This window comes from Malus sylvestris, chromosome 8 (assembly GCF_916048215.2).
Source record: "Malus sylvestris chromosome 8, drMalSylv7.2, whole genome shotgun sequence".
Classification (NCBI taxonomy): domain Eukaryota; kingdom Viridiplantae; phylum Streptophyta; class Magnoliopsida; order Rosales; family Rosaceae; genus Malus; species Malus sylvestris.
The window spans coordinates 4241600-4261394 of record NC_062267.1 but is presented as its reverse complement, the minus strand read 5'-3'; the positions used below and the strand labels follow the sequence as shown (position 1 = coordinate 4261394).

The 19795-nt window shown below is 37.9% G+C and overlaps 1 protein-coding gene across 1 annotated transcript; it reads right to left on the bottom strand.

Moving 5' to 3' along the window:
• Positions 1 to 285: 285 nt before the first annotated feature.
• Positions 286 to 5215, bottom strand: LOC126632599 (putative disease resistance RPP13-like protein 1). Its single transcript, XM_050303029.1, has 3 exons — positions 4910 to 5215; positions 4753 to 4818; positions 286 to 3992 (listed from the first exon to the last, which is right to left on the bottom strand). The coding sequence occupies exons 1-3, from the start codon at positions 5213 to 5215 to the stop codon at positions 2361 to 2363; spliced, it is 2004 nt and encodes a 667-aa protein (XP_050158986.1). The 3' UTR covers positions 286 to 2360.
• Positions 5216 to 19795: the final 14580 nt, after the last annotated feature.

Below are 19795 nucleotides of genomic sequence, written 5' to 3'. Positions count from 1 at the left end.
CTATACCAGCTCCACTTTTGTTGTTGCATTAGGAAGAGTTTGTGACAAATTCAACACGAAACAACAAGAGCATATGCTGCTGGAGCCTGGACTAGAAGCACAAATCAAACGCGCAAGGAAAAAAAAAAAGGAACTTTAACGAAAAGCACCCGGTACTGTTTACTTTAACGAAAAACCACATTTTTACACTAAAAAGTCAATCCTGGTACTATTCACTTTACCCTTTATTTTGTCCTTATCATTAAAACTCAAAGTTTTCAAGCCTTTTTCATTAGTTTTCCTAAAAAAAAAACATCAGAAAAAGTACCCAACTAAAGTGTTTCGTACATATATTACATATAGGCACGCACACACTTGAGAGAGAATTCGGCAAGTACCAATTTCAGGAACATCTATTCTATATTTATATAGGGGATGTGAGAAATCTTGGGCCAATCTTCCCCTGTCTCTCTTCGGAATCGTTCTTTTAACAACGGACACTCTTTGATAAGCAGATGAGAAAGAGATGTGGGAAGCCATTCTCCTGGCAAGCACCCGATATTATGGCACTCCAAAATAGCCAACCTTTTCAAAGATTTGGGCGTTTCTTCTGTAAAGCCCAGGAGCTCAGGGCATCCTTCTATTCTGAGGTATTCAAGAGAGGTGAGTTGTCTCAAAACCTTGCCTTGGATGATTGTAAGATTTGGATGAAAGCGGATGGAGAGACTAGTGAGAGTGGCGGGCAGCAAACCCTCTTCCGGAAACGAACATCCCATTTCTTATCCACCTTCTTCACTGAAACTGATTTCCAACATTCTAAGAGAGTTGAGTCTTGTTAACCCCACAGTGAGCGGTTTGCAGCGAGTTTTCTACAACACTAAAAAAAAAGGTGTTGTATATTTGACGCCAGCCTTCCTTGACGAAATGATTCCACTTCTGGACAGCCAATTACCATCAATTTCTGAAGAGACGGTAGAAGGGTATGCATTTGTTCTGGCAACGACCTCAATTTCTTGCATCCACTGATGTACAGGTTCTTCAATTTGGGCGCATCCATCCCTCCATCTGGAAAACATACAAAATTGGGCAGTTGCATATTTCCAAGTGAATGAGGGAAAGGAATTTAGGGCATTTAGATTCCACATGTGCAAGTGAACCACTAAAGGACTCCAGACCATTCAATTTTACACTTTCAAGACTTTGCAGCTTCTCCAACGGTAATATCTCAGTCAGCTTGGGACAATTTCTCAATTCAAGCTCACGAAGATTAGGAAACATTATTGTGGTGTTGCCTCTGCTTCCATCGTAATAGGACCACTTTTCCCACTCCAACATATCTTCCAAGAGCAATTCTTGTGGAGATCTAAATGGAGTACTCCCACAAGTATCGTTACCGTAAAACTCGCTACCAATCTCAACCATGTTATTCATCCCTCTAATAAAAAGATATTCGAGGGAGGGTAGTTGCCCAAGTGGTGGCAATAAGCAGCAATGTTTGCAATCTCCAAGTGCAATACGAGATAGTTTAGAGAAATACGGATCTCCTAACCAACCTGGAAATGTTAAACCCCCGTAAGAGCTAATCCAAAGTTGTTTGAGGTTTGTATGAGGTTGGAGCTTGTTGAGCACTTCTCTGTCATTTTCTGGATCATGATTACTAGCATCATAACCTCTTCCCCATATCAAGAAAAGTATGTTCAGATTCTCCTTGTTGCTCATGATATCTGCCTCCAAAGCATTCCCCTTAACGTTACCAACTCCTGAGATTTTAAGGCTTCTGCGCAAATGCTGAAGCTCTTTTAACTCTCCAATCCTTTGAGCTGTTTGTTTGTCCAACACAAAATCGCTTAATGTTTGGAGATTTTTCAATTTACACATCCCTCCAGGCATCTCTTTGATCTCTGTTTCTCGGATGTTGAGATGGCGCAAGTTGATTAGCCTTCCCAAATTGGTTGGTAGTTGAATCAGCTCAAGACAAAAATACAATAACAAGGTGTGTAAATTGTACAAGGTGCACACCGTCGCAGATAATTCTCTTATTTTAGTGTACGACACGTCCAAATGCCTTAAGTGTTTTAAGTTGCCAATTGAGCTAGGAAACTCAACGATATCACGACATGATAACATGAGCACTCTTAAACATGGTAGATTTGTTAATAAATCAACAAGTGTGTAGTTCAATACCAACTTATTGCAGTCTTTGTAGCCTCTTTCAAGTTGTAGAAAGGTGTGCAAGTGCTTAGCCTCATCCAGCGCCTCAAATTTCTGAATGTCATGACCTCCAAATTCCATGAATGCAAAGTGACGAGTTTTGCATAAATTTTTGTTGGGCGGCTAATTTTCCTCCAATCTTAAACAAAATTCTCCAGCTACAAACTTTGCTAAATCATGGTGAAACATAACATACCCAACTCGTCTAATGAATGTTGAAAGAATGACCCTGATACTAGAATATCAAAGTAATCACTTCCAACATCTTCCATTGCCTCCTTCCCGTGGGGTTGTAAAAGGTCTTCGGCCATCCACCATGAAATTAACGTTGAACGTTGAAAGTTGTAACCTTTAGGAAATATTGCACAATAAGCAAAACAACGTTTGAGATGCGGAGGTAGATATTGGTAACTTAACCGTAGAGCCGGCAAAACCTCATAATTTGGCAACTCCCATAAGTCGCTCTTCCATATCTTTTCCCATTCCCTTCGATTCAAAACAGAGTGTAACAGGCCCCCTAATGATTTTATAGCTAAAGGAAGGCCTAGACACTTGTTAACAATTTTCCTTCCAATGACTTCAAGATACGGATGGGCAGTAATAACACTGTCTTCCGTGAAGGCATGCTTTGCAAATAACAACCAAGAATCGTCCTCGGATATTCCCTGTAGATCATGCGTTGAAAGAGTCCCAGTGATAGATGCAATGCTTCTGTGGCGTGTTGTGACAATGATCTTACTTCCGTGTACTCCGCAGCTATTGAAGTGAGTCATCAAGTTATTCCAGAGAAGATAATCCTCATTCCAGACATCATCAAGAACGAAGAGGAACTTTTTTCCTGTCAAAACCTCCTCCAATTTTTCAGAAAGCCGATCCAGATCTGTGATCTTGCAAGTTTCATCCCTGATCTTCCCATATATTGTTTGTGCTATTTGAAGAATATCAATTTCTCCTCCGACAGAAACCCATGCTTGGACATCAAAGTCACCCTTGACATCTTTGTACACAAGTTGAGCAAGGGTGGACTTCCCGATCCCTCCCATGCCCACGATGGGAAGCACTCCTATCTTAGGGCCAGTCGGATCATTCAAACGTAAGGCTTCAAGGATCCTTTTTTTGTCCTTTTCCCTTCCGAAGACGGCAGACTCATCGACCCGAGAAGAAGTTTGACGAGTTCTTTCTTGTGGCCTATGTTGAACTCCTTCTTTTAGACCATGAACGTCTCTTTCATTGAGAATGAGGTTTAACACCCCCATAATGTTTGATATCTTCGGTTCAAGAGAGTTGTGAAATTCATCGGACGGAGAAGAAGGGTTGGACTCTGATCTCGAGATCCCGCTTGTGCTGCTGCTAGCTGCAGGAGAATGGCCATGCTCACCTTCCAGCTGGCGTCGAAGAGCTTCAGATTTGATCTCGTCCAGCAACTCTCCTACACAGTAGATAGCTTCTTTGAGATCGTCGAGCCACTTCCTCACGGTCGGGATTGTCATCTGCTTCTCCTCGGCATCGTCAACCAGCTTGTCAGCGGTGAGCAACTTGAGCTTCAACTCTCTCATGAGCAGCTCGTTTTTCTTCCCAGAGATGAAATCGAGGACGGGACGGGAAGCTAGCCGGTCGAACAAAACAGAGAGGAAAGAAGAGAGAAAAGCTCCGCCTACCAACTCAGCCATGGTCACAACTGAGTCGTCGACGGATAGGAATCTGAAAGATGAAAGAGTTTGAAAGAGAGAGGAAGGGAGTGGGAGCAGTAACCAGACAGGCAATGATAATGACCATGTGCTACTGGAGCTGGTGCAGGAGCACTAACCAAACATTTTACAAAAAAAAATTAAAAGCCATTCGATAAAATATCTTTTTCGACCTTTTGGCTAAGATTAAGTACAGATTTTGGGAACTGTGGGAACTTGACTGAAAAATGACTTTTACCACTTTGTCTCGGATTCCTTCAATTTATTGCTTTGCAGCTCTACATGTGAATTACTGCTGGACAAAAAAGCAAAACAGTGTAATTAACAAAATAATGATATATGTGTATATATGTACTAGCCGATGTCTACACATTCTTTTATGTGTGTATGTAAACAATTTTATTTTATTATATACTTTATATTTTTTTTTATTAAGAAGTGAGATTAGCTTTTAAAATTTTTAAAAGAAAAAATTCAGTGATGAAATTGGGATAATGATAGGACAGTTTCTTTTAAGGGTAAATTACATAGTAACTCCTCAGATTTGAGGTCTATTACAACCTTATACAACTTTAAAACATTTCACTTTCATACATCCAGTGTCATTTTATTTCAAAATAACACATATGTTAGATTTTTCATCCATTAGTCTGTTAAATGCTGACGTGGCTGCCACATTTGTGCTGATGTGGCTGCCACGTGGCAAAAAAATAATTTTTTTATTTTAAAAAAAAACCTAAATCTTCTAAATATTAAAATTAATAAAAAAAAAAAAAACTGAAACCTTCCCTCATCCTCCTCTCTTCTCCCCGTAACCCCACATCCCACCCCTGTAACCCACATGAAAACCCACACCCCACCCTCACCCCCTCACCTCCCCGCAACCCAGATCCCCTTCTCTGTACGACCTACCTGAAAACCCACACGACCTACTACCCCCCTGTGACGACCCACATCAGATCGAGGTCCCTATCCAAACAACAATCCTGACCCTAACCCTAAACTCAAATCGAGGTCCAAACCCTCCATACCCACATCACAATTCGACTCAATAACCCCAAAATTACGATCCTCGTCGTCAATATCTTCATAAACCAAAAGAGATTGAGGATGAGGGGTTGGGTCGGAATGGGCTCAATGTTCTGGTCGTCTCTGTGGCAGTGAATTTGGGTCCTGCGCTGCATCGCGGCCTGTACGGCTCCAGTGGGGCTCAGAATGAGAGGCGGAGGCGGAGGATTAATTGATTTGAGGGAATGGGAGGCGGAGTGCTTGCAATGGCGGAGACTGAGAGAGATGAAGTCTGAATCGTCGACGTCTAGTTGGAGGAAGATGAACATGGATGAAGGAGAAGGGGAATGAGAAGGGGGATGGAAGGTGAGTGCGGGTGCAGGGAGAAAACGAACTGGTTGCAGGAATGGGGATCTGGGGAGAGAAGGTCGCGGGTTGGGGGGGTGTTCTGGGTTTCTGGTTTTGGGGTGGGGGACGCGGGTGGGGTGGGGTGGGGAGGGGGGGTACGGGGGACATATTTAGGTTTTTTTTTTTAAATTAAAAATAAATTTACCACGTGGCAGCCACATCAATACAAATGTGGCAGTCACGTCAGTATTTAACAGATTAATGGACGGAAAATCTAACGGATGTATTATTTTGAAATAAAATGGTACATAATGTATGAAAGTGAAATGTTTTAAAGACGTTATATAAGGTTGTAATAGACCTCAAACCTGAGGGGCTACTATGTAATTTACCCTTCTTTTAACTTGGGCATTATTTATTTTTTAATTATTACATGATTACTGTTTTCCTCATATAGTAAATATTGTGTATTTAAAGTAAGGATAAAATAGAAAAAATAGGAGCATGATTGTCATTTTGAGAAATAGCAAGATTGACAAGGCCTCTTTCTCGGCCTTTTGGCTAAGATCAAGTATAGATAGCGGGAAATATCTTTCTCAACATTTTGGCTAAGGTTAAGTATAGATGGTGGGAAACGAATTTTGTGACTTTCGTCTAAGTTTCATCCTTATCTATTTACGTCTGTCCATTGTATATTATGCAGAATTCAATCGTCCGGCTTCTTTTTAGGCTTTAGTATAGCAAGTTAAGATATGATTATTGTTTTTCAAAAGGATAACGTTATCAACCCACTTTATTTTAATTTTTATACCTTCTTTTTTAATTTATATCATTTTATTATTTTTAATTCATTTGATCTGACGATCCAAAGTCAAGAACATTATGTGAAAAGTAAAAATTGGTGTATTAAAACTATCTACCCGCTATGATAATGTGAGTGCTATGGGATTTTTTTATTTTTGGGGGGTGGATTAAACAAAAGGAAGACAAAAATTAGAATTGTAGGGAAATTTTGTTCTTCGTTACTTTTGGGTCTAGTATAGAAATTAAATAATGTTTTTTAAGAAATAAGTCTGCAAATCTGAAAAGAATAAAAAGGAGAAACAATTTGGATTGTGGGGATGAGCTAGTTTAGCTATGCTACTAGAGTACTAGTTCAGAGTGTTCAGATATCCTGTCAACTTTTTTCAAATGGGATGTTTCAATGACTTTTGCTTTGATGCCAAAAACTTAAGGAGGTGGATTGTTTACCCTCTTATTTTTGTACTCTCTTCATGCCCTACTGTAATGTGTGATCACGATTAAGTTACGTCAATATTTTATATTAATTTTTTATAAAAATAATAAAACAAAAAGTAATAAGAATATAAAATGTTGACGTGGCTTAAACGTGATCACACAAAAAAGAGGACATTGGAAGAGTATGAAAATGGGAGGATAGACAATCCACCTCCAAAACTTAAAGTTGGAAAATGCAACGCGTTAGGGGGTCCGGCAACTTTTACCTAATCAATAACTTTCCAGTGTTCCCACCCACTTTTCTTCCTCCAACCCAAATCAGCACTTCTAAGCATTGGATTTTTTCTAATTGTTTGTACCTAAAAGTACACTATCCACCACCGTACAATCAAGATCGTTGAGTAATCATAGCTTTAGATTGTTAGATGAAAAAGTGAAAATAATTTTATTATTATTAAAAGATAATTATGATTTTTAATCATAATAATTATCATTTAATATGAATTATCTTAGCATTATATCTCCAAGCAAGCACAATAGTTCAAATGGGATTGGAATTCTTGTCATCGGATTGGAGCAGCATGGGGGTTGATTAGAATTGTCAGGATGTATGGTCTTTATGCATGCATGGGATGAATGAGGATCCTTTCTAGATTCTCTTAGTGAAGATTTCGTTAATCGTACATGGTACGATCAGAAATAATTGTAAATTTTTTATTTAAAATTGAATATAAATAGAACATAAACTAACTGCATAATATACGATGAACATACGTAAATGAAGAATTTCGAGATCCTCACAATGAGGATCCAATTTCGCATGGGATAATGATGAAGTAAAAAATAAAGTGCTGTGATGTGATAATGACAAGTGAGGTGATATTGCAATATGCTTGCAATTAGCTTTGCATGTTGAAGCCTGTGGAATTAGGTAGAGTTTGGTACGCAGACGGGACGAAACGGAACGGGACGGGACGGAACGGATGTTCCGTTCTGCGTTTGGTACACGCATGACGGAACAGAACGGTTGTTCCGTTCTGCGTTTGGTACACGCATGACGGAACAGAACGGTTGTTCCGTTCTGCGTTTGGTAGCGCATGGACGGAACGGAACCAAAAGATTAAAATGACTAAAATACCCATGAAAATTATAATCGAAAGCAAAACCGCAGTTCTTCTAACTTTATTCTTTGGCCTAAACAGAATTTGTGGACAACAACCCCACAAAACCCTTCCTTTATTTTGTTAAAATGAAGGAACTTTGAATCAAATGGCATTGCAAATCCCAATATATGAAAACCAAAACAACGGCAAGCAACTTCACTGAGGTGTTGTATGAAACTTAAGACCAGAATCAATCAAGAACTCCAAAAAAACAACAAAACCCAGGATTTTAATGTGGAAAATTTACTCTACAATCGAAACAATCCAAGCATGCAGTGATAGAAATCAACCCAACTCAAAATTTCCATTTCTCACCAAGAAAAAAAGCCAATGAAATACAGTGGATTTAGAAAGACGAAGTCTTTACCTCGGAAGAAACAGCAACGGAAAGCTGAAAATCAGCAGAAAGGTGAAGCTTCAGCGGAGAAGTGCTTTTGGTGGACTGCAGAGAAATGGGTTTTTCTCTGACAAGAATTTGCCTTCAATTGCTCTCTCTCTCTCTCTCTCTCTTCAAAGGTGCGGACGTTTCTCCATTGATTATCGCATCAGCGGAGACTGCCAACGAGGAACCCAGTGCAAGAAAGTCAGCGGCTGAGAAGAAGATGAGGAGGAAGGTTGCGAAGGGGAGAGATGGGGTGAAGAGGATCAGCGGCTGAGAAGAAGAGAAATAGTTTTTAGGGTTTGTTATATGATTTTGATGCTGTAAATTTTGAAAAAGATAAGGGGCATTTTTGTTCTAAAATGTTAAAATTTTCTGTCCCATGGACGTGGAACAACCCTTTCCAGGGGGGGAGGTGGAACCAAAAATCATCCAAAACCTGTCCCGTGGAACGCCTTGTCCCACTCATTTTAGACGTACCAAACGCGGGATGAAACGCCTCGTTCCACCTGTTCCGTCCCGTCTCACGTACCAAACGTGCCCTTAGATAACATGGTTGGAGGTGTTGTTCTAATATTGATGGGAGCCTGGAAGGCCATGTCATTGGGCTCGACACACGTGTTGAATTTCTATCAAGAAATTTAAGTTCACAAGGAGACCAAAAGAGATTTGGATTGGTCGGTAGTGGTATATCAAGATATTCCGATAATATCATAAAAGTTTCAATGTGTAATAGGCATTGAAAGGCTTCCAATGGCAATAGGCAATTGAGTCTCTTTAAGTAAATAGTAATTATCTTTTACATCTTCGTTTCTAAATTGAATAGCTATGATAATAGGTAATAAAGTATTAGTATTTTGTATTTTATAAAATAATAAAAAGTAATTTTATTTGTAACTTGTCACTATCCGAAAGTACAATTTTTAGTGATAGATTTCGATAAGATTTTTATTTAATTTCGTCGCGCCACGTGTCTTTACCTGTTTAGAATCGTTGATGATAGATTTCTTATAAGATTTTTAACTAATTTCGTCGTGTCACATGTCACAGTTTGTTTAGAATATTTGAGGATATATTTCGATAATATTTTTAACAAATCACGTGACATTATCTACAACCTAATCTTTTCTTTTTTCTCCATATAAAATGTTTTTAGGTTTCAAAATCAGTTTAAGCGTTGGCACATAATTAGTGTTTCTTGTAAGAAACACTTAAAGTGTTTTTTTTTTCAGAATTTACTTGCATTTTTTTTTAAATATTAGTTCACAAACATTTTCAGCATAAACGCTTTTAACAATTTTAAAAACATTTCAAAACAAGCTCTTGATATAATTAGAGTTGTGTTTTTTTTTTCTTTTCTTAAAGAGCAACGATAGAGCATTTCATTAGATCAAAAGAAGTCTGATAACAACCATTACATATGAGGGAGGGGAGAAAGAAACAGCCCCTCACAATAACCATCAACCTTTGCAATCCGACACAAAAAAACAATCAGCTAACACATCTGGAGGTTCCTCGAACCAAGACCGAAGAACCTCACAATGAAGGGCAAGCTTAGTGAATCAGTGGGCCATTTCATTAGCCTGTCATCGAACATGAGCAGAAGAACCTCCAGTGATCGAAGACGAATTAGCTTTAGCATCCTCGATAACAGGACCAATGAAGAACCTATTAACCAAAGGCTCACGTAAAGCCGTCACGATCCGGAAGAAATCACTTCCCAAAAGGAAATTTTGATAGCCCCTTTCAACACACAACGACAGACCTTCCCTTGTCGCCAATGCCTCAATATGAGCCGGGGAGAACACGTTCTCGAAACGAGCAACCCGCGCAGCAACAAAATCACCATGGAAATTCCTCGCAATGATGCCTACACCACCACGCTTAGAAATCTCATTCCAAGAACATTCTACGTTCACCTTGATGTGTCCTGGGGGCGGGGGCACCCGCCTCACAGTGGGTATGGGCAGAACCAACAACAACAGGCAATTGGGCCTTCAAGAACTCCGCCAACCCTAAACCAATCCTTTTGAGTCACACAATTAAATATGAGACTTGTAAGACATAATAATATATTGGATCATTGCCCCTTTTGAAAAATCTTGTCTTAGCTTGTACAAGTTCACTAAACATAGGCGTTGATACTAGATTAAATCTAAAATAGTTCAATCTAAGTCAAGCCACTAAATGAGGACGCGATAACATGATATGATTTTGCATGTAAAACTTAAGGGTTTTAGTCATGCCTTCTCGAGTCTGGTTTGTGATAATAACATATTTCTTTAACACGTCAGAGTACGTTTGAAATTGTGAAACACGCTTAACATGATAATATATAATATACATTTATATTTTGTCATTAAATTGATTACATTAGAATAAAAGGATTAAGAACCTAAAACCTCTCTACTTTTTAGTTGCATTCCAAATTACCTTTTTAAACACTCTAAACAAGTACTCAACCTTTGAAAATATCACATCCATTAAGTCCCAGATAACTTTTCCATTAAATGTACATGTGGCAATAATAGGTCTCACTTATTTGCTTACTTGGACACTCAAAAATAATTTCAAAAAAGACATGAAAATGAAAAAAATTAAATAAATAAACAAATTCACGAATTAAATGAAAAACAAAAATGAAGATCGGGAAATCTCCTAACAAAAAAGAGGGTTAAGAATTCATATAGGGTTTCAATGAACTTGTTTATGCTCATGTGATTTCCTCATTTGTCGATTTTTAGCTAGTAAAGCTTCAAGTTCTGCTTTGTGGGTGGTGAAGATGGTGGCAGCCGCATCATGACAGTTCATACCATTTTAGCAACCTCCATGACCTTCTTCTTGATGTTGATAGCTTGAGTTGTAGGGTGAAGTTTGTCGTTGTATGCAGGGTTTGGGGGTTATGGCCTAAAAGGGGTGGTGGTGTCCGCTACTTGATGGAGACCATGCTTTCATGATAGTCTTATTGATGTTAGAGACAAAGCCCCAGTTTGGGGTTGAGGTGATTTTAAAAAAAGCTCATATGAAAAAAAGCTGGGAGTGTTTTTGGTGTTTGGTAAACTTAAAAAAAATGGCTTATTTTGGAAGCTGCTGTGAGAATAAGCTGAAATCAAAGGAAAAAGCTGAAGCTGCAATTTGTAGCTTTGGAAAACTGGCTTTTTTTCAAAGCACACAGAACTACAGTGCTCATTTAATGAAAAGACCCACTATCAGACTACTTTTTTTTTCCAAAAGCACTTTTACAAAAAAGTTTACCAAACACTCTGCTGATTTATTTCACAGCCGCTTATTCTCACAGCACAGCCGTTTATTCTCACAGCAGCTTTTTTTCAAAGCACAGCAATACCAAACCAGCCCAAAGTATGCCTCATGTAATTTAACAAAAATTTCAGGGCTTAAGGAATGTAACATTTTCAATAAGTTGAGTACTTGCTTGGAATGTTTAAAAATGTTGAGACTAATTTGGAATTACACTAAAAAATTGGAGAATTTAGGTACTTAATCCTAAAAAAAATCAAGGGAATAAGGCCCCGTTTGGGATTGAGATGATTTTAAAAAAAACCACTGTGAAAAAAAGCTGAGGATCATTTTTGTGTTTGGTAAACTGAAAAAAAATGGCTTATTTTGGAAGCTGCTGTGAGAATAAGCTGAAAATCAAAGGAAAAGCTGAAGCTGCTATTTGCTGCTTTGAAAAAAAGCCAGTTTTTTCAAAGCACACGGAGCTACAGTTCTCCTTTAATGAAAAGACACACTATCATCCTGCTTTTTTTTCCAAAAGCACTTTCACAAAAAAATTTACCAAACACTCTACTGGCTTTATTTCACAGCCGCTTATTCTCACAGCACAGCCGCTTATTCTCACAGCAGCTTTTTTTCAAAGCACAGCAATACCAAACCAGCCAAGAAGTCTGATTTATCATTGAGGATTGTCCGATGGTTTCAGAGACCTGTGAACAAGGCAGTGGAGAGGACTGGCACAAGATTTCTCACATCCCAAACGTCGTACATAAGAAGTCTGATTTGAAGCAGCGCAGGGAACTGATGAGTGAGAAGCACGCCAAGTCTACCATTGTCATCTCCTGGTAATATCCGAGCTCTATATTTTTTAGAAGTTACGTTGCATCAATTGTGGCTATCATCATATTTGTTTTTGCTTAGTTTCTTCTTCTATATATATATATTTTCAGATGATATTCGAACAAGATTAATGATGCTTTTACATAATTATTCATCACTACATGTAGGTACACTCCCATCCTATGTTACCAAATTCGATATCAAATGCCATGGCGAAGGATTATTCGAGTTTCAGTCCGTTTCGTAGCACAGCAGGGAATTGATGAGCAAGTAATTGAGCTCTATCTAATTAAGATATTTATGTATGAGGTTCAGATATTAATCATATTTGTTTAATAGGAAAACTAATGAAAATAGTTTGAAAACTTTGAGTACAAAATAAAGGGAAAAGTGAATAGTATCATGATTGACTTTTTAGTATAAAATTGTGGTTTTTCGTTAAAGTGAACAGTACTAGAAGCTTTTCGTTAAAATTCTCTTGTTTAATTTGTATATTTTTCTTCAAATGATTTCATGTTTAATTATGATGATTTAACTTCACCTGCATGCAGGACGGCTGTGTGAAAAGTTGTGATCGATGAACCATCAAGGAAAACTTTCGTGCATTCATCCAACTGATTGATGACAATTTTACGTAACTTCAGTTTCATTTTTTGGTTTACTTACAGAAACTATTGAAAAAAAAATTTGGATATAATAGCTTTCGACCTTGTCAACTGATAATGATATTTACTTTTGATTTGATCAAAAGAGTTTTACCAATTCCAACAAAATTAACTTTTAAATTTTATCGAATTAGATCCTTTAAATTTATATATCTAAAATATACTTATGAACTTGTTCCAATTTATTGATTGATACTAACCTTAGATTCTTGCCCTTGAGCCAGAAGAGCCGTTTTCATTTTCAAGTAATGTTCGATTGATTAGGTATTAATCAATATTCGATTGATATTCTAATTCATCAGTATATGTAACTACTCTTACAATACGAAATTCGATATCAAATTTCCAAGCCACAGGCAGGATTTGCTTATCTTAGTTGCGGAAGCTTTTTGCCGGACCTTCAAATGTCATCAAGACACCACAAGTTTTTCGTGAGGTTTGGTGTTTGACTTTAATCTACATAATTTAGTTGTTTTTTAGACAATTTAATTCTAAGACAATGCCTTAGAGATGTTGCTGAATCGGAATATATGGTTTCAGGAATTCTATCAAAGCAAAAAGCATGATCTTGACCATCAACTTCCCCCTACTGAAATTTCAAGTGAAATTTTGATCATATTCACAGATGCCGTGAGAATTTGCAGGCATTGGAAAGTAATTTCTAGTAATTTCTTAAAGCTGCTGTTAATGATACTAGATCGTTCATGACCATTTTTCAACGGGTCAAATACAATCCTGTGAACTCGGCGACACGACAAAACTCAAAAAATAAAGACACGGATAGAACACGACGATTAAAATCTAATAAATATCACATATATTAAAAACAATACTTCAAACTCACAATATAACAAAATACTAGTGTTCATCAAATTCATTCACCATACATAATGATTAAAACACAAACATAATAATTAAAACTCACAATAGAAGTTTTTTATTTACAAAACTGCCCCAAAATATCTATCATATTTACAAAAGTGCCCCTACCGTGTCTTGACTGTTTCTTCACGTGATATGAATCAAAGTAGGTTTATTTGTCCTTGACTCTAACGTGACATTAATTGTATATTATTCGGAATATTTTTAAATGAAGTAGTTGAAACTAGCATTTCTAATTCGCATTTCTTAATTTACTTGGGTGACAAAAGAAAATTAAAGAATTAATTTCCTATTTATAATTATCTTTCTATTAACGTAAGAAATAATTGGAAACTTCAAAGTAATTGTAAAGAAATTAAAATATGTTATTCATTCTGATTGGTAAGCAAAGTCGGTTGAAACGACTAGGACATATTATAATTGGGATTCATCAAACCAGCAAAGGGTCCCTATCGAATCAACGTGGAGTTCGAATTTAATATGTAATACTAGACGTACGACTGATTTGGAGTTTTGCCTTGATAACTTAGTCACTAATTACTATATAATCTGGGTGTGAAAGGTTGTGAAAGGTTTCATGTAGAAAGTTGATTTTATTTTTTATTTTTTATTTTTTTTATGTTCATGCGTGCACGGAAAGATGCAATGTCGCAGATAGGTGCTTGATTGCTTTTTAATGAGTAATGTTATTTTTATCACAACTTTTATATTATATTTGTATTATTTTTCTAAAAGATGTATGATCCACTTGTACAAACAACTCTCATCGTAATTAGAGAGTTGATACAAATATAGTATAAAAAAATATGATAAAAATAGTGTTTTTTAACTATTTTACAGGTGTACGTTTGTATGATATTCGTATTTGTCTCCGATGCTTGACGATTTTCTTGATTGAAAACAGAGTATAATTTGAGGACTACCAATACCACACTTATGAGCAAGGACAGGATGGTCATTTTGTTAGTCAATGAGAATCGCCATTGTTGTTGGGTCAGGTTGAAACTGGTGGTTGACCTAGCATTTTACACCTGATCCGTTAACCCGATTCAATTCACTCGTTTAAATTGGATAAAAATTATCTGATACATATTACAATTGCTAATATTATATGAAGAGGGTTTATTTCTGTGCATTAATGTGTTTGTATAGCTGTTATTCTTAGTGTAATATGTTACTAAAGATTTGATGTTTCGACGTCACAATTGTCCAACCGAGGCGTCAATTCCACAATGAAGGCTCCAACGTTAGCTTTTGACAGCATAAGTTTTTCCACCAGTTCTGCTAAAGCTGAGTTGGAATTTGGCATCAGCACTCTCAAATACTTTATTTTGATTTTTAAATATTTTTCACCACTTCGAAAGCAGCTTGTTTATTTTTTTATTGATTTGTGTCCCAACAAAAAGTAAACATAACGTATTTTATATATATATATATATTTTTTTTCATTCGGCTTTAGTATAAATATTTTTTTTTATTTCTACGCAACTGATAAATATGAATTCAACTATTAAACACCAACAAATAAACTAACTCCTCATCCTCCTACACACCCCACCTCTTCTCTCTCTTAGGAGGCCATGGCCTCTTGTAAATCCAAGGCAATCATGGCGATCTTTGCTATCTTCTTACTCTTAGTTCATGGCGCCCACTCCTTCTACTTTCCCGGCATCACTCTGCAAGACTTCTTGAAGGTCAGCTCTCAATTGTTGACAAATCTAATCTGTAATTTCATTTAATTTTGATTTTTTTTGTAGAGTATGTGTTTGTGTATTAAATGAGTGATCTATGTGTTCCTTTTCGAATTTGTGATTGTGACCTAGTGTTAGGTTTGGTCTGTTTGGTTGTCGAGAAAATGGATTAAGATAGAAGGATTGGATAGTAGCAAGGTTCTAAAAGATGTTAGGCACTAATCGGGCGTCGGGCTGAGGCCTAACACCTAGGCGGCTAGACGGAGGGCCTAGGCGGACTAGGCGGATTTAAGTAAATATATTATATTTGGGTAAATTACACAAAACTACCTCAACTATAGGTCGAACCACAATCGCATACCTCATGTTTTAAACATTGCAATATCATACGTCATTTTACAAATTCGTTGTAATGTCAAACCTCTGTTAAAAAATCCATCAATATGTCTGTTAACTGCTGACGTGGCAGACGTGAGACCCGCTCCCTTTCTAATTAGATTAAGAAATTAATTAAATATTAATAAATTAAGAATTATTTTTAATCTCTAGTAATTAATAAAACACTCATGGTCAACCAAAACCCTATGAAATTATCAGTTTAACCCTCTAATTAAAACAGAATATGAATAAGAAATATTGGGCAAAAATGAAATTTTACACAACCAAATTTTACTGTTTTTTTTTTTCAAAACCTCATATACATGTAATCCTAACATATCTCTAATTAAAAAAAATTAAAAAAAATTAAAAAAAAACTTCCCACTCCACATTCTCTATTACTCTTTGCCTCTCTCATTCTATTTCAAAAAAAAAAAAAAAAAAAAATTCAGACACTTTGTGCCCATATGCTAGTAAAATTAAAATCAATATAAAATATAACCCATTTGATGCAGCAAACAGAGTCTTCTTGTTCTTTACGTTAGCTTCCTCCCCCACGACCTCTTCTCCCATTTGTTCTTTACGCCGGCAACCTCCATTGCAGCAATCAGTGTTCTTGTTCGGAACTCTTTTGATGTCTATTTTGATATCAGTGAGCGAGAGCCTTTTGAAGTTCAATTGGGTCCTCACCGTGTCAGGTGCATTAACCAGAGCCCTGTTTTGGTCGACTCATCGACGATGATGACGAGCCTGCCGTAGTTGACCAGTGCAACTTGTCCGATCTGCACATATCTTTTGAACGGCATGTTTTCAGACTATCTGAAAAAATCGAGGTAGATGAATCGGATAAGATGAGTGAGAGGCAAGAGACTTGCCACCATCTCCAATTGCTTAGATCTGGAGATTCTGTACCTGGTCAAGATCCCTGAGTGCACCAATATAGACTCGCCACCATACCCAATTGCTTCAGTGAGCGTCGTGGTCCTCGCGACCCAGCTGTAGACCCACCGTGTTATGAATTGTAGGCCTGTGATCACTTTGATCACAAGAATAATAAGTAGCTATAGTAAATGGGTGAATTGTAAGGTAATGGGGACTGAATTGTAATGATCTAGAATCTGAGACTTGATTGTTAAGGGGTTAAGTATTGTAGGGAGTTTATTAAATAAGTTGTTAGAGATGTATAGTTGGCATTTCCACACTGGATTGCTAACTAGTGGGTATATTTCCCTCACTACTCATTGTGTAAAGATCAGATTTGAAATATTGAAGAATATTCATGTTAAACTTCTACTCATTCTCTCGCATTACCGCCATAGCTCATTTGAGCATAGGTTGATTTCCAGTATAGGATTTGTGATCTAACATTGGTATCACCCAACCGTTCTTGGTTTTCCGTACCGTGTATGCCCCACCACAAACCACATACTCACCAAACCTCCATGGATGCTTGTTTTTCGGCTCTAGAAGCTTCATTTCCCGCTCTGATTGCCTAGGCGGTTGCCTCGGCGAACATTGCGTTCGATGCTAAGCTTCCCGGCCACCTCCAAGCCCACCTTTTGGTGTACTTTAAGTAGTTTCGCCGTGAGCTGCAGCTTCCGGGCGGCGGTGCGGGTCCCTCTGCTTCCCCTCTCGCTGAACCGCCCCCATCATCCTATTCTGATCCGATTCATCCCTATCAAACTCAAATTTGGGTTGGCAGAGGTCTGAATCCTCGTCTTCCTTAGCAACAGCGTATCGATTTTCCCCGATTCACTGAGGGCGAAGACCCCTTAGCTTAGATTTACAAGGCGAAGTAGTTCTTCAGCTTCTACAATATTTCCGATCCTTAGGCGAGTGTTGACCGTTTCTTTTCATTTGGAAGGGGAGGTGCTGCAGTGGTTCAGGTTGATGGATTGCTTTCATACTGCACCAAATTGGCTTGAATTCTCCCATGTTCTGTGTCGTGAGTTCGAACCCTCAAAGTTTGACGATAGTGCTGAGGCTCTTTTCAAACTTCGGTAAACTGGCACCCTCCGTAAGTATGTGCTTGAATTTCACCATTTGGCTAATCGCTATTGTGAAATTGGTCATGTTCTTCTTAAAAGTTGTTTCATAGGAGGATTGAAGAATGAATTAAAATATGATGTTAAGCTTTTGAGGCCTGTCACTGTGCATCATGCCATTGCAATTGCAGTGCAATTGGATGAAAAACTTTCTGAGTTTAAACCTACACTGGTTAAGTCATCTATTCCAGCTAAATCTCACACGCCTATGGTTACTCCTGTGTCTCACAATGTCCCTCGTCTGGGTAATTTGTCCATTAAGAAACTGACTCCTACAGAGATTCAAAGGAAACGTGAAAGAGGTGAATGCTAGTTTTGTACTGATAAGTGGACAAATAGACATAAATGCGGGTTAAAGCAACTTCTTATGTTGGATGTACTAGATTCGCAGGAAGTAGTGGTTGAGGCTTGTGAGGTGCCTCCTGAATTGCACAATATGGAGCTCTGTGTTTGTGCCTTCTATGACACCAATGGGGGACATACTTCCAAAACTATGAAAATCGAAGGGCAGCTTAATGGCCAGTGTGTTACAATCCTCTTGGACTCGGGTAGCATACACAATTTTATTGACTCTAAGTTGCTCAAACAATGGGGTTATCAGGCATCCCCTACTAAGTGCTTTAAAGTGATGATTGCAGATGGATGAATGGTTCGAAGTTCTGGTTGTTGTCCACATGCTAGTCTTACTTTGGGAGGGTATAATTGCACAGTGGATTTGTTCTCATTACCACTTGGGGGTTGTGATGTGGTATTGGGAGTGCGGTGGCTATCCACAGTGAGTCATGTGCTGTGGGATTTCCAACTACTCACCATAGAGTTCACTCGGGATAATCACACCTACAAATTAGCTCACAAAGTCCCTCATGCACATACTATTCGAGAAGTTTCATTACAACACTTAGATAAGTAGATCATTAACTCCAATTTAGGCCTGTTTCTTTATTCTCTAGAGAGTGGGAAGGTTGTAGCTTGTGACTTAAGTGGAGAACAGCTTCATGACTTGCAAAAGTTATTAGGAGACTTCGAAGAGGTCTTTATTTTACATACTAAGCTACCACCCTACATGACACATAATCATCACATTCCATTAGTGCAGGGAGCTAAACCACCCAATATTAGGCCATATCATTATGGTCCACTGCAGAAAACTGAGATTGAAAAGGCTGTTCAGGAATTGCTTGATGCTAGATTCATTCGAAAGAGCTATAGTCCCTTTTCATTTCCTGTCTTGTTGGTAAAAAAGAAGGACAACACATGGAGGAAGTGCATAGATTACAAGGAGCTTAACTCACTCACTGTTAAGGATAAATATCCCATTCCCTTGATAGGTGACCTTTTGGATGAATTGTATGGAGCAAGGTACTTTTCCAAGTTGGATCTACGTTCTGGTTACCACTAGATTTTAATAAACCCTACAGATGTGGAAAAAACAGCATTTCGAACTCATAAAGGCCATTACGAGTTCCTTGTGATGCCTTTTGGCCTTACCAATGCACCAGCCACTTTCCAGAGTTTTATGAATGATTTGTTCAAGCCATATCTCTGACAATTTGTGTTAGTCTTCTTTGATGATATTCTCATCTATAGCAAGACTTCGACATATCACTTAATGCATTTGCAGCTTGTCTTGGGAATCCTCAGAGACAACCATCTATATCTCAACCAAACTAAATGCTCATTTGGACAAGATTCTGTGGAGTATTTGGGACACATCGTATCCCATGAAGATGTAGCTGCTGACCCTTCCAAATTGCAAGCTATACAAGACTGGCCTGTACCTAAGAATGTGAAAGAGCTAATGGGTTTTTTTGGGGCTCACTGGCTATTATAGGAAATTTGTGCCAGGTTATGGGAAGATATGTCAACCCTTGTACAAACTCACAAGGAAGGATGGGTTTGAGTGGGATTCCAAGGCTACATTAGCTTTTGAGCAGCTCAAGTCGATCATGGTTTCACCACAGGTTCTTGCCCTTCCAGATTTCTCTTAGACCTTTAAATTACAATGTGATGCTTCTGGATGTGGTATTGGTGCTGTGCTACAT

Coding starts and splice junctions, on each gene's coding strand:
- LOC126632599 (XM_050303029.1), bottom strand. CDS start 5,215: ATGTTCATCTTCCTCCAACTAGACGTCGACGATTCAGACTTCATCTCT. Junction 4,819..4,909: donor TGAGTCGAATTGTGATGTGG/GTATGGAGGGTT, acceptor GGGTCGTCACAG/GGGGGTAGTAGGTCGTGTGG. Junction 3,993..4,752: donor GGGATCTGGGTTGCGGGGAG/GTGAGGGGGTGA, acceptor ATGTTTGGTTAG/TGCTCCTGCACCAGCTCCAG.